At 40.2% G+C, this 16037-nt stretch overlaps 1 protein-coding gene across 11 annotated transcripts in view; it reads right to left on the bottom strand.

Annotated features, from left to right (window-relative positions):
- Positions 1 to 268: 268 nt before the first annotated feature.
- The window catches only part of LOC142599199 (polycomb group RING finger protein 3-like), a 115609-nt gene continuing 99840 nt past the window's right edge, over positions 269 to 16037 (bottom strand). For 10 of the 11 annotated variants that reach the window (XM_075739115.1, XM_075739113.1, XM_075739114.1 and 7 more), the window contains one exon: positions 269 to 5362. In XM_075739115.1, the coding sequence (XP_075595230.1) occupies positions 5315 to 5362 (48 nt within the window). In that variant the 3' untranslated portion in view covers positions 269 to 5314. Of the gene's footprint in view, positions 5363 to 14486; positions 14580 to 16037 lie in introns of all 11 variants that reach the window. The other variant, XR_012832831.1, reaches the window with a different exon arrangement.

The raw sequence follows: 16037 nt of genomic DNA on the forward strand, positions 1-16037 counted from the left end.
CAACAGAAGACATGCTAATTAACTGATAGGCAATTATGGCCACACATTTGGCACAAACATTTCAGCATCATATGTCATACAGTACTCCTTTGGGCCATGCCAACATCTCAACTAAGATGGGAATAAAGATTGATTACAGAACCTTGTATGTCATTCTTTTCCAGTCACACTGTGTTTGTTTAAGAACATAAAGGACTATCTTGCATAATATAGTGTGTGTGTTGGGGGGGCGGAATGGAATGGAACAACTACCACCAGCCTGGCAGGATTTCAGGTCGCTTTTTTACTTTTATTAACAAGCATATAATATTATTTGGCAAACACTGGATACAAGCATCACTACTGTAAAACCAAAACATTGAGCAATAATCCCAAAAGGCTTCTTCAGACCAAAACTAGCCACCAATAGTACAAAAATCACACAAGAAATAGTATAAAAAAAGTAATCTCTCAAGTGAAACCAAGTCAAAAATATGGTATTACACTGTGATAGTTTCAGTATCTTTATTATGCCACATATTGAGGATAAAGGCTTAGTGATTGTACTGGTTTATTGTCCTTTAACCTTAATTTCATGTTGTTGCAGAAAAAGAACAAACTATTTTTGTCCAATTAAATTACTTGGATAAAAGAAGTTTAATAAACCAATGCTTTTTAAGTTAAAAGATACAGAAGCCTTGAGGATCCACTGAAGTGGCTCAAACAACAATAGAGTTGTAAAATTGTGTATGAGCCTATCAAACTCCATTGTAAAAATGACTGTTGGCTTCCCACAAAAGGCAGGTACCAAGAGAGTGTTTGTACATGATTACAGATTTTGATGAAAGCAGACATTAAAGTATTTTTCCATGCTGATGTTAGGCACCTTAATGCTCTCTCTGCACCTTTAAGAGAGACAGAAGTCAATACCTCTCAATTATTAAGTGAATCTTATGCAAAGATTCTAGTATGTATGATACTTTTTCTTGTTATTAACTTCAGGCAGAAAAACTGAAGCATAGATTATATTAACATCTCCAGTGAAATGTCCAAACTGAATCAATTACCTGAGGAAATACAGAAACTAGATTTTTCTGTAAAATTCAGCTTTATGTATTAAATACATTTCTTAAGTACTGCTGAGAAAATGCATTTATTAAGATTAGTGTTATTGTACAGACTAGTTGGCTCTTTCCAATTATAGTTAACTCAATGGCAAGACTCATATAATTGAAAAATAGGCTAGCTGTATAATAGCTGTTTACCATCCAGTAAGAAAAAAAGTGAATCTCCTAAGACTAATTATGCTGTTATAACAACAATAGAGCCAGATAAGCTTTCACAGACTCATAGTCTATCAGGAAAAAAAAAAGTATCATTATAAATGTAGTCTCATTTTTGCGGTCCCATAGTCCCAGAGGTGAGCATGTTGTGTATATTATTGCACAACCAATAAAAAAAAAATATTCTCAGTTTAGATGACACACAAAGATACCAGACATAAAAATGGCACAAACCAATTTTGGATAGGCTACATCTTTTGCATCTTACTTCCACAATTCATATTGAAGTTTCTTGCTAGATCATCCATTTTAAAATATTGCTGATGGGTAGTTCTTGCACTTAAAGATTTTACAAGCCCATAAAATTCCAAACTTCATTCTTAAAAAAAAAAACAAACACAAAAAAATCCAACAAACCACAAATGAAAACCCCAAGCAAAACCCCACTGAATGCATATATGAAAATCTCCATCTCTGATGCTTTTCAATTTAGAAGTAGATGCTACATTTACAGTTTAAACATATGCCTTATAAATGCATGTTTCTGACCCACTGCACAAAAGAATAAGCAAAACTCTTTAGCCATACATAGCAAAGACATACAAATAAAAGCCATTCAAACCTAATATAACAGGAAGAAGCTGTAAAAACTTTTTACAGTTCTATATGCCTGCAAATAAAGCTGGACTTTTGAAACAAAAAATACTCTAATGATAAAATAAAACAGAATGCTCAATATAATAAATAATTTTTATACAGTTAATTTTTCCAAGCTCCCAAATCTTATTTAAATTCAATATTATATATTTTCTGTGAATTACCTATTTTTAATGAAAACTACATCTAGTGAGACTCTGAGCCTGGGATAATTTAGTCTCATTGCTGCTGAGGATAATGCTACAAGATACCTTTATACCGCAATTATTTACCAGTGTAAGTGTCTGTAAAAATTACTTTACAGTAATGCTATCTTCATTAAGACAAAAATAAATTCATCATGACCTCCTCAGGATTCAAGAAATATCTATACTGAGCCCAACTTTCAGATTTAAAAGTTTTTTAAAAAAAAAGTCAGTATTGTTTTAGCCAATATAATCTTGACATTAAATCAACTGGGTTTTTTTAAGCTTCAAAGTAGTAAAACAGAACTTTAACCCCAAGGCTTGCCTCTGACTTGAATTCAGCTGTAGTCTAGTCTTTCTGGAAAGCAAACAAATGGTGTAGACACCATCCCATCCCTCTCCATGGGAAATAGTTTTTGTAATGAAGATATCTATTGTGACATGATGTGAACAATAGGGTTGTGGTTGGGATTTTTTGTTTGTTTTGGTTTTAAAAGCACTGCTGAGGTTTTATCAGGTTAAACACATTACAAAAGCAGTTACAATTATGAGCAATCACCAGCTATAGGTGTTAACACTGGCTACAGATGCGTACCTATATAAACAGATTTAAATATATCGATATAGCACCGTAACAAATTTGAGTGATTCCAAAGGTAGTTATAAACTTGCAAACATATATTCTATACTATAGACTGTTAGAGCAAGATTTAGAACTGAATGGCAGAGAGCTTTCTGAATTTAAATGTTTGTAACTGCTAACCTCTTTCAGTTGTAGAGCTACACAGGGAAACACTAAAATCCCAATAAACTTCAACAGCACTGCATCAACATCTGATCTTCCAATAAGGTTCCACAGTGTACATATACTGAGGTAGACCAATCACAAATATATTTATTAAACCCTTAGACTGTAACTGAACAATGAATTAGGCATTTACATGGTCTATGGGCTTGAGCTCCATGTCTGTGTCAGGTACATTAGGGGTGCATGGAGGATGGGTGTTTATAACCATATTTGCACTCTCTGGAGGCCTCACCAACTGGAACCAGCCCCTAATTAACACTGGGAAGCATACAATGATAGCCACATGAAGAGCTCCAGAAAGGCCTATTATGTTAACTTACATATACATCCATATCACCTGCATTCACTATTCTGTGAAAGACTACCAAAAATAGAGACTAATTAGATCTCACCTGTCCTCTTCTGTCACTTCTATTAATGCTAAAAACAGATAAAAGCTAAATTGTAGGTAAGCAAGTCCAGAAACAGTACATCAAAACCATAGCAAACTTCTAATTCCGTCACATGCACATTCTCTAAGCCTTGACATAAAGAAGTCCTGTCTAACCCAGGTGTTCAAATGTAGTGGTCTCACATCATCATTTGCAGAGATAGCAGTACTCCACTGCCCTTACTGTGGCTCTCTTGACCATCCCCATAGTTCAGCAGACTTTTTCTTTCTCTTTGCATTTCTTTCAGTTTCTTCACCATTCACCATCTATGGCCATAAATTAAAACAAGAGCCCCATTTCCAAAGACAAACAAGTGAACTTAGAGCTTCCCTCTGGCAACAGCAGAACTAGGAAAAGAAGAACTGAAAAGTTCAATTAAGAAAAGCATGGGAGATGCGCAGAGCAATATGGTGCTTGGAAAACTCAAGAAGAGGCAGTAGGATTTAGAATACTTGAATAAGCCTCTTATGGGATCCACCTCCTATTATCAAATAATGTTAAGCAATGCTTTCTTGCAAAGTAGGGGAGCATAGCTGGAAGAAGCAGGTCAGTGCTAACAGGCATACTGATTTTCCTAGCCATTGACATTTTATGAAAGAATAAAGTGTTTGATATAACTTCCATTTTCAGCTGACAGGAAAACTCAAAGAGTTAAAAATTATTGGCAGCCTCTAGCTGCCAGAATACTGCTTATCTTTTTTTCAGTTACTTAAGACTCCATGTTAGACACACTCACATCCATGCTATATATAATGCTATGCAGCATACAGCTTGCATAAGTCACTTTCAACTACTACCACATTTTTATGAAGGTATTTTAAAAAGCCTTTCAATCAGTGTAATCAACACTGCTAAGCACTACTGAAGGTGGATTCTCTAAGGTGCGTGCATGTCTGTACACAGGCACACATACACATATGGTAGTTTGCATCTCTCAGGGCTTTACACAAGCAAAATTATCAGTTAAGGCCAGATGGTTCCCCTGTAATCTAATCTGACCTCAAAGATAAATAGTAATTGAACTATTAACAACTATGGTTTCATATAGAAAACAGTAAAAGAAACACAGAATTGGTTTGCAAACTGAAGAATTTTTAGCTAGTGAAATGGAAACTTGTGCAACATCAACACAAGGTGCCCAACAGCCATAGTTTTAACAGCTAATGAAATAGCAAATACTCCCTAAAGTAAAATTTGATTTTTGCAAGCCCTAATTATATTACATATTTGCTTTAAAACAATTTCACAAGTCCAGCACTTATGAGTATTTGTTATGATCAGATGTAATTTATGCCATGGCAAAATATTAAGGCATATATAAAAATCAACATGCAAAGGAGGGATATTAAAACATTACTGAAATACAAAATAAAGAACAAACATTGTGCAAAACTAATGAAGTAATTGGATCTCCAGGCTTTTAGGAAGTTTTTAATGCAGCATAATAAATATCACCAGTCACTGTATCATCTATAGAATGGCTTGATTAAAGCTGACATAATTTGGCATACTACATAAAACAAGAATACCTCAGAAAAACATACTGAAACAACTTGTAAAGTTTAAAGATGAAAAAATAAGTAAATGTAGTAATTTGGTGTTAAAAGCAACATTTTAAACCTCTCCCACACCATTTTAACTTATTTTTGTGTAACTACAAATAGATGAATCAGGCTGAGTTCCATGGAACTGTGAAGTGTTTTCACTATCTGTAAACTCAGTGCTGGTAGAATCCTGTTGAGTTGTGATTTATTTCATTTGTACAAAAATATTTTTTTTTTTTGTCCAAAAATCCATGCTAGCACTTCCCTAGAAATATTCAGAAGGACAGTCTGCTATAGAAGCACTACAGTCTTCCAAAATGATTGTGCTGGTTTGTGTCACATGAGAGTTAAGTGCTGTACTAAGGTGCCAGATGATAGTCTCTGCAAAAAAAAAACCAAACCCATCTAGAAGGACAATAAAGTTCTCCTACAGCAAGTCCATTTTGGGTCTGTAATGTAGCAGTAGAGGTGCTTTCTGTAAGACAGAATCATCAGACAGGTTAATGGGCAAAACCAAAACGAATTCATATACTTTATAAATAAAATGTATCTAGTTCATAAATTAAAGCTTAGAGAGACTATCAGAGTAGCTATATTCCAAAATTTCACCAAGATACCCCACCTACAGAGCCCCCCCCAAGAATCATCCTAAGAGTAGCTAACTAACACTGGCCATCTAGAATAGAACCTGTTCCCAGCAGGAGCCAATCGCAAACCCTTGGGGCAGGGCATAAGAACAGGGGAAGTAAATATCAATAGTCTCCAGAATGCTCCCCAATCTCAAACAATTCAGGAATTTCCTAAGCCAGATGCAGAGCCTTGTATTAATAGTCCTCACCCAATAATTCTCCTGTGAATTTACCAATTGCTTTTTTAAAGCTATGTAAACCTTTAACATCTACAACATCCTGCAGTGCAGAGTTCTACAGTTCAAGTTTACACAACATAAAGAATGGTCATAAAAGCCTCTTCTGGATGAGTTTGTGTGAATTGGCTCTTTAGGTACTTATGTGCATGGATATAGCAATAGTTTCCTGAAAAGAGCAGGCCAAAGAGAGGAAAAGTATATGCTGAGAATCACAGAATGACTGAGGTTGGAAGGGACTTCTGGAGGTCATCTGGTCCAAATCCCTGCTCAAGCACAGTCACCTAGAACCAGATGCCCAGGACTGTATCCAGATGGCTTTTGAATATCTCCAAGGAGGGAGACTCCACAACATCCCTGGACAACCCCTTCCAGTGCTCAGTCACCCTCACAGTCAAAAAGTGTCTCCTGATGTTCAGATTGAACGCCCTGTGTTTCAGCTTGTGCTCATTGCCTCTTGTCCTGTCACTGGGCACCACTGAAAAGAACCTGGCTCTGTCCTCTTTGCATTTTCCCTTCAGGTATTTATATACATTCATGAGATTCCCCCCCCAAGCCTTCTCTAGGCTAAACAGTCCCAGCTGTCTCAACCTTTCCTCATAGGAGAGATACTCCAGTCCCTTAATCATCTTCATGACCCTTTGTTGGACTCTCTCCATTATGTCTATGTCTCTCTTGTACTGAGGAGCCCAGAACTGGACACAGGAGTCCAGGTGTGGCCTCACCAGTGCTGAGTAGAGGGAAAGGATCACCTCCCTCAACCTGCTGGCAATACTTTGCCTGATGCAGCCCAGGATACCGTTTGCCCTCTTTGCGGCAAGGGCACATTGCTGACTCTTATTCAACCTAGTGTCCACCAGGACCCCAGGTCCTTTTCTGCCAAGCTGCTTTCCAGCTGGGTGGCCCCAAGCATATATTGGTGCATGGAGTTGCTCTTCCCCAGGTACAGGATTTTGCCTTTTGCCTTGTTGAACTTCATGAGGCTCTTCATGAACTTCTTGAAGATAGTGTGTGAAAGTCTCCAAAAGACCAATAAGCTCCTGAAACTATCAGTCCTGTTAAACCCACAAGACCTGATAAACATAGAACACCAAGGTTCTGCTTAAGGCCAAGGCCATGAACAAACACTGGCATGAATAATGGATTGCACAACTCAGACCACATCCAAGAAATTGGTGGCTGCTATATGTAGATGAAAGCTATAGGATTATATATACACCTGAATAGACAAGGGACCACTGAGGGACTTTCTGAATACCTACCTGAAAGCCACTAGCATGTCAGTATGACCCTCTACTTCTTAGTAGACAGATTGGGTTGGCCTCCCTACTGTTGCTCCAATCCAATAAATACAAGCATATGTGCACAAGTAAATTATGTTAACTATTCACACAGTACAATTACTTATCTACTGGATGGAGTTAGTTTTCTTCATAGCAGCTCTTACAGTACTAGGTTGTGGATTTGTGACCAAAACAGTGTTGCTAACACACCCATGTTTTAGTTATTGCTGAACAGCGCTTGCATAACATCAAGGCCCCTTTCTCACACCACCTTATCAACAAGTAGGCTGGGAGTGCACAAGAAGTTGGGAGGGGACTCAATAAAAGCTACAGGAAAGAAGGAGGAAGGGGGGAATGTTTGGACCATTATGCATGAAGAAGCCCTGCTTTCCTGGAAATGACTGAACAGCTGCCTGTCTACAGGAAGTAGTAAATGAATTCCTTATTTTGCTCTGCTTGCACATACAGCTTTACTTTACTCATTAAACTATCTTTATCTCAACCCACAATTTTTCTTAATTTTACCCTTCCAATTTTCTCCCCCATCCTGCTGGGAGGGAGCAAGCAAGTGGCTGCATGGTACCTAGCTGCCTACTGGGGTTAAACCACAACACAGAATTCTTCCAAGCAGGTCCCTGAACAGACTAAAGCCTATTCTCCTGAAGTCCAGGGATGTGATCCTGCTATTTACCTTGTTCCATTCTTTCAACACAAACCATGGCTGCCCCCTCCCTCATTGCAGCTACAGATTCAGGCTTTTGTATCTCTAGGGTCTGAGAGAAAATCCTGTCAATCTCCTTTTCATCACCTTTGATGCCATACAGTCTGCTGAGCTCTTCCCTGCAGCTCCTTTACATCACAACAGAGATTCTCCACCAACACACATCTTGTGCAGACAAGGGCACCATCTCCCCCTGCTCCAACCTTAGCAAGAAGCCCTAGCCACTCCCTGCAAACAAAGGCCTGGAAAGATGCATCTTCCTCTGGAGCTCAGAGTCAAGACCTCTGATATTCCAGGGACAGTTGCTCTAGTTAGTGCTGGGGACCATACCCCAAAACACATCATTACTGTTACTAAGCACACATAAAGTACCCCCAGCAGAGTTTACAGCCCATTTCTGCATACTCTACCATAACAAAAGTTATGCTTGCTCACTACTTCTAGGCCCAGCAGTTATATAGGCCTCTCCCTAGCACCTGCTGAAAGTGTGATTGACCATATCTAATCAGGAGTCAGCTGGAACAAAAGCTCAAAGCACCCTTTGATCAAGAACAACTGACAGAGTCATTAGCTGCTGCTGGAGCTTGCTAGAATCAGTCTCCTGTAGCTATCCTTTCCCAGCAACATCAGGCACCCTGAAGTTCCTCAAGGGGTTCCTAGGAGTCCCCTGATGATTTCAGAAGTTGTTCCCATTCCTAGAAAATCTAGATGATCTAAAAGCAGAGTCCAGAAACCACTGTGCAAACTGCTGCATCTGTTGGATGCTTTTGTTAGTTGCACTAAGCCAGGAGAAGATGGAGAATGTTTTATGAACAAATGTGGGGTTTCTCAAACATTGGCAGGACATGATATCCATCATGTACTGACCACCTTTTCCTGATGGGGTACAAGTAGTTCCAGCTCCCCTGGCAGAAATAAGGATGAATCAGGTTCCTTGAACAGTGGATGACTTATGAGAATTAGCTGCCCAAATGCACCCCCACTATTCACAACTGTCCATGCAGCAAAATGCAGGGGAACCTACCTGGAATCAATGGGTAGAGATAACACAGTGTGTTATGAAGTATTAGGGACTAGGTTTAGGAGAAAAGGGAAAAATTTCTTACAGAGATCAAGAAAAAAACAGGGACTTACAGTAACTGTGAAGATGGATAGAAGAGGTTGCAGAGAAATAAGGATAAGAGAAATAGGTGCAAGAGTGACAATAAGGTTAGTAAATCAGAAGAAATAGACCAAATCTGTGTAAGGCTGTGGAAAGTGTTAAAGGATTCAGGAGAAAATATGGCAAAATGAATTAGGAAGAAAACATGGGATAAGCTAAAAAGAGTGATATAACAGCTGACAAGAAGAGCAGTAGCAGCAGTATAACTCAGTGCTCAAGCTCTGCTGCCCTACCCCCAATGGATGAAAACCAACAATAGGGAAGTCTGCTTTGGGCCCAGGATTACCCATACGAATGGGTGCCTGTATGCTGAATACATTGGGATCCTGGGGGGAGGACCCTTAATATTTTGTATGAAGTAGAGAAAAAAAATATGGTGTTTTCCTGGATACAGGAGCATGAATCAGTTTGTCTAAAACTTTTCTTAAAGAATCTATTCAACAAGAGAATATGAAGGCCTGCTGGTGACAGAGAGGGTACACCTGTCTCAAAGAGGGAAAAGGATCTTTGCACAGGAGTTAGCAGGGCTCATTGAAAGGGCTTTAAACTAGATTTGAAGGGGGGAAGGGACAAAACCAGGCTCACTAGAGATAAGCCTGGGGGCGGCATGCCAATGTTTGAGGGACAGTGTGCTAGCCAGGTGCTTCAGTCTGCCATCTCAGTGGAGGTAGGGGATGGAGATCCATGTGGCGGCAAAGACGCAAGGGTTATTGATGTGTTAGAAACCATGGAAGTGCCTGAGAATAGTCAGGTAGGAATTAGAGCTTCCCCCCAAAAAAAGGAAGCGGGATCAATAGCCCAACTGAAGTGCATCTACACCAATGCACACAGCATGGGCAACAAACAGGAAGAGCTGGAAGCCATTGTGCAGCGGGAAAACCATGATATAGTTGCCATCACGGAAACATGGTGGGATGACTTGCACAACTGGGTTGCTGCAGTGAATGGCTATAAACTCTTCAGAAGGGAGAGGTGGTGAAGTAGCCCTGTATATTAGACAGTGTTTTGACTACCACTACCATGGTTACCACTACCATGCATTTCCGGAGGGCAGACTTTGGCCTGCTCAGGACACTGATTGAGAGAGTCCCTTGGGAGACAGTCCTGAAGGGCAAAGGAGTCCAGGAAGGCTGGGCATTCTTCAAGAAGGAAGTCTTAAAGGTGCAGAAGCAAGCTGTCCCCACGTGCCGTAAGATGAACCGGCGGGGAAGACGACGGGCCTGGCTGAACAGGGAGCTTCTGCTGGGACTCGGAAAAAAGGAGAGTCTACCACTCTTAGAAGAAGGGGCAGGCAACTCAAGAAGAATACAGGGATCTTGTTAGGTCATGCAGAGATAAAATTAGAAAGGCAAAAGCCCAACTAGAACTCAATCTGGCCACCGCTGTAAGGGATAACAAGAATTGTTTTTACAAATACATTAACAACAAAAAGAGAGCCAAGGAGAATGTCCATCTTTTATTGGATGCAGAGGGGAACATGGCCACCAAGGATGGGGAAAAGGCTGAGGTACTTAATGCTTTCTTTGCCTCAGTCCAGTTGTCCCCTGGGCATTCAGCCCCCTGAGCTGGAAGACAGGGACAGAGAGCAGCATAAACCCCCCATGATCCAGGAGGAAGCAGTTAATGACCTGCTATGCCACCTGGACACTCACAAGTCTATGGGGCCGGATGGGATCCACCCGAGAGTACTGAGGGAGCTGGCAGAGGAGCTTGCCAAGCCACTCTCCATCATTTATCAGCAGTCCTGGTTAACAGGGGAGGTCCCAGATGACTGGAGGCTTGCCAGTGTGACGCCCATCTACAAGAAGGGCCGGAAGGAGGATCCGGGGAACTACAGGCCTGTCAGCCTGACCTTGGTGCTGGGGAAGATTATGGACCAGATCATCTTGAGTGCCATCACGCGGCATGTATAGGATAACCAGGTGATCAGGCTCAGTCAGCATGGATTCGTGAAAGGCAGGTCCTGCTTGACTAATCTGATCTCCTTCTATCACAAGGTAACCCAGCCTAGTGGACGAGGGAAAGGCTGTGGATGTTATCTACCTGGACTTCAGTAAAGCTTTCAATACTGTCTCCCACAGCATTCTCCTAGAGAAACTGGCAGCTCATGGCTTAGACAGGTGCACTCTTTGCTGGGTAAAAAAACTGGCTGGAAGGCTGAGCCCAGAGAGTTGTGGTGAACAGAGTTAAATCCAGTTGGCGGCCAGTCACAAGTGGTGTTCCCCAGGGCTCAGTCTTGGGGCCAGTTCTGCTTAATATCTTTATCAATGATCTGGATGAGGGGATCGAGTGCGCCCTCAGTAAGCTTGCAGATGACACCAAGTTGGGCAGGAGCGTTGATCTGCTTGAGGGTAAGAAGGCCTCTGCAGAGGCATCTGGACAGGCTGGATCGATGGGCCGAGGCCAACTGTATGAGGTTCAAGAAGGCTAAGTGCCAGGTCCTGCACTTGGGTCACAACAACCCCATGCAACGCTACAGGCTTGGGGAAGAGTGGCTGGAAAGCTGCCCAGCAGAAAAGGACCTGGGGGTGCTGGTTGACAGCCGGCTGAATATGAGCCAGCAGTGTGCCCAGGTGGTCAAGAAGGCCAACAGCATCCTGGCTTGTATCAGGAATAGTGTGGACAGCAGGAGCAGGGAAGTGATCCTTGCAGCAAACAAGGCAAACAGTATCCTGAGCTGAATTAGGAAAAGTGTTGCAAGCAAGTTGAGGGAGGTTGTTATTGCCCTCTGCTCAGTACTGGTGAGAGACCACATCTGGAGTCCTGTGTCCCCAGCACAAGATGGACATGGACATACTGGAGAGAGTTCAGTAAAGGATTCACTAAGGTATTGGGAGTGTCTGGCATTTGAGAAGAGGCTGAGAGAGCTGGGAGTGTTTAACCTGGAGAATAGAAGGCTCGGGGGGATCTTATCAACGTGTACAAATACCTGATGGGGGGCAGTAAAGAAGATGGAGCCAGAATCTTTTCAGTGGTATCCAGTGAAGGGATCAACTGGCACAAATTGAAATACAAGAAATTCCATTTAAATGTAAAAAACCTTTTTTTACTGTAAGGGTGACTGTGCACTGGATTGGGTTGCCTGGAGAGGTTGTGGAATCTCCATCCATGAAGATATTCAAAACTCGACTGGACATGGTCCTGGGCAACCTCATCTAGTTGACTCTGCTTTGAGCAGGGCAGTTGGACTAGATGATCTCTAGAGTTCTCTTCCAACCTCAACTATTCTTTGATTGCATGGATTTGCCAAGAATGGGGACACAGAAATTTCCTGAAAGATCCTCCAGAGGCTATTTAGTCTAGTTCCCCTTCCTTCCTACTCACAGCAAGATCAAATGTAATCATACCCATAAAAAGTAAGGGGGGTGGTATGGCCTACATGTTATTTTACCTTGTGTTTATTAGATCTACTTATATACTTATACTAACAATATTGTTTTATGCTTTGATTTTTGCAGGTCAACAGACCTGCAACTTAACTAGAACTCCATCAACAAGCAAGGACTGACAAAGTTATAATGTAACAAGGTAAACTCTGAGGCAAGACCAAGGAGTAAGATATGCAGCCTGCCAGAAGAACCTAATTTAGTAGTGGTTAGTAGACTTGAGCTATAGAGTGGTACACATCAGTGCCTATCAGACTCAGAGAGGTTTCCTGAAATTTCAGGAATTCTTAACTTGGCTCTACACCCTATAGTAATATTTTGCTTGATTTTCTAAATTGTGTTAATCATAGACATTTAGCAAATCAGGTACTGACTATACACTGCCATGAAGAACTGTCAGACCTTTACAGATTATCATGAGGCAAGACCTGATAGGAAAAAGTGAATGCTTCCAAGAAGAGTCTCTGCTCAGTCCTGATTAGGAGCCTTGAGCCATAGGAGGGTTTGCAGCATCCTTGTTGGACTCGTTGAGCAATAACTTGAGATTCATGGACTACCAAAGGAGAGGGGTAAAAGTGACCTTGTAGCCCAGGAAACATGGCATTGCTGTTGCTAACAAGGCCACAAATTCGATATAGGCCTCACTTGTCATATTTTGTTTGTTTGGAGCTTTATTTTTGTCTGTTTAACTGGAGTAGCCAGTAATTCTTACAATAAAGTTTTGCACGGCTGGATAGCTAATCTGTGACTTAACCCGTCTTTGTCTTGCTTGGCTTGGTCTAACTATTTAATGTAATAATAACAGTTTAAGACATTTGAATTAAGACTCCTTTTAGAGCTTTAACAGATTTAAGTGTTACAACTCAGGATTTGGGTCCACCCAGGCTGGGGGATCACAGTTAAAGCTTTGGAAAAATGCTCTAAAGTTATAATAACCTTACAACCTTGGTAGTTTTATTTGTTTACAGGATAATACTCAAAGAAACAATTTGAATAGAAACAGCCAGACCTAGTGACAGAATTGTTGATTTCAGTAATGTTCTTTTAAGCAAATGTGTAAATATAAAAGGAATTTGGGAGAGGTATCAAAGAAGAAAGGAAAGTGAAAGAAAGGTTTGAAACAGAGGGGAAACGGAATACTAACAGTACTTAAAAGTTGAGAGAATTGTGGATTACACATGTGTACATATCAAGGTCTGAAAGAGGATAATATATAATAAATAGTGAAATATTATGGTTGAACCAGAATAGAAGTAACACTGAAGTGAGATACTTATCTATGCCAGGTATTGGAGATTACTTATATCCAATAATCAGAACTTTAATCACTAAACCCAGTAAGAGCAAAAAAAGAAAGAGAATGGTAGAAGCCTATACATGAATGTGATGACTGATTATGTGAACAACTCTGTAATTTCTCTTCTGCTATTTCTCCTTCTCCCCTCCCCCAACTGTTTAGTTGCCTGTGTTCTGAGGATCCACAGCCCAGCTCTGATGCTACACAGCTGCATAACCTTGGGACACATATCTGAGAAAATTACTAAGTTATGAGAGAACCTGCAAGAAAAGAAGGGCAAAAGTGGGGCGAGGCTAGCTGAGAACTTTGGGTCAGATCAAGCCACTAATATCAACAGTGAAAGCTAGATGGGACTGGTTTGATCATTGCAATCGTGTGTTAACTTTTTCAGTAGTGACCAGGAATATCACTATTCATGTACTGGGGCTACATTAGGTGACAATTAGATTAGGCTACCTAACAAGATATTGTAAAATGTACATGTTTAATAGAATAGGGAAAGATCTACTGTAAATGTAATCTTACTCATGATAAAAGAGAACATATTGGTTAACTAAATTATATGAGGAATGGGAAACATTTCATCATTGTCACATGTTATGGGGAGATATTAGGTAAAACGTTTTAAGGGATAAGGCTTAAGGAAATATTAGTATATCTCTTAAGACACCCTGTTGTATGGTTAATCACATTTGAATGGATAGTTTTATTAACTGTGATAATCATAAAATAGTATAGAATCAAAATGTTTATGCTTATAATGATTATACAGCTAATGAAAAAAATCTGTGATTATGTAAACTGAATGAAAATTGACAATACCATAATGTTAACTTAGGTATCAACAGGGAGAGAAGTGTCATAAAGGACTGTTTGAACACCTACCTAGAAGCCACTGGCATGTCAGTATGACACTCTGCTTCTGAGTACACAGCTGGGGTTGGTCTCCCTGCTGTTTCTCCAACTGGGTAACTATGACTGAGTGTGTGAGGGAATAAATGAATATGCTGTATAAAGTTATCTGCTATTAATAATAGATTGATTCTATTAATAAGAGCTTTATAAAAGCTGTTATTAATGAATATTGATTGTGTTCTGTGTCTCCCCCAACTCAATCCCCTATCAGGGTAAATGGAATTTACAACAAAATCACTTCCTTTTGTTCATTCTAAACTTCATACCTACGAGTTTCACTTGATACACTTCATCTCTTTCACTGATTAAGACAGTTTACAGTTGCTGCCTTTTCCATCCCACTCATGATTGGACAAATCTTCATGATACAGGTAAATAGTGGATTTATACAGAGGCACAGCAGTGCTCTTGTTTAGCTCTCTATCCTTTTCCTAATAATTTTTAGCATTTCATTTGGGTTTTTCTTGGACCATTACTGAGCAGATATCTTTATGTCTAACCCCAGAACCTGATTTCTGTTTGATGGCAGTCAACTCAGAGCCCACCATATATCAAGTTCAGATACATGTTTTCCCCAGCATGCATCTCTACATTTACCCATATTGAACTTTAGGTGCCATTTTATCACCTGGTCATCCAGTACCGTAAAGGCCTCCTGCAACCTTTCATCACCAACATTTATCTTTACTGTCTTGAATAACTTTATTGGTGCCAGTGTCACCTCACTATTTAACCTCCTTTCCAGGTCATTCATGAATATGTCATAACTGATCACAATCTCCTACCTTCTATTTCCCAACTGAAATTAATTATTTCTTCATAGACAGATAAAAATTGCCTACCTATTCTCATTCATCCCTTCTATTTATGCATCCAAAGGTATTACATCTTTCTACCACAGTATTATCCTGGGAGCTTGTGTTGTGTTGCACATCCATTATGAACACTAACCCCTCTTCAAAGTTATCACTCCCAAACTGCACACACCCTGATTCTCTGGATGTGACTTGTATCCTAGATATTCAACTTGACATTTCATGATACTTACAGCCATTTTATTTGGGTGGCCATAAATCACTAGTGATAATTTATGCTCACTATGAATCCCCCATCATTTACTATTCAGCTCTAAGTTTTGTTGTGTGGGGTTTTGGTTTTGTTTTGTTTAAAGAAACTAACATCAGTAACTCAGAGACCCACTGAACTGCTTTCCCCAGCCTTGTTTATACCTACTAAATATTGCTACAAGTCTCCTGAACTGAAGTGGGGAGCAAAGTTAATTCATTTGCCTCCTTTAATGAGTATATTCAGCCTCTCTCTTCCAAACTACAGAATACGAATGTATTGAATATTTGTCTCTTCTGCACTGTAACCAGTTTCACAATCTACACAGAGTAATATTAGTTGTATCTGACTGACGTGGCTGAGAAAAATGTCCCTCTCAATGGCTTTAGCCTCCTTATACATTTTTAATTACTATCAAATTGACATCTGCCATCAACTTCCCATTTTCCTTAGTGG

This window comes from Balearica regulorum, chromosome W, assembly GCF_011004875.1.
Source record: "Balearica regulorum gibbericeps isolate bBalReg1 chromosome W, bBalReg1.pri, whole genome shotgun sequence".
NCBI lineage: Eukaryota > Metazoa > Chordata > Aves > Gruiformes > Gruidae > Balearica > Balearica regulorum.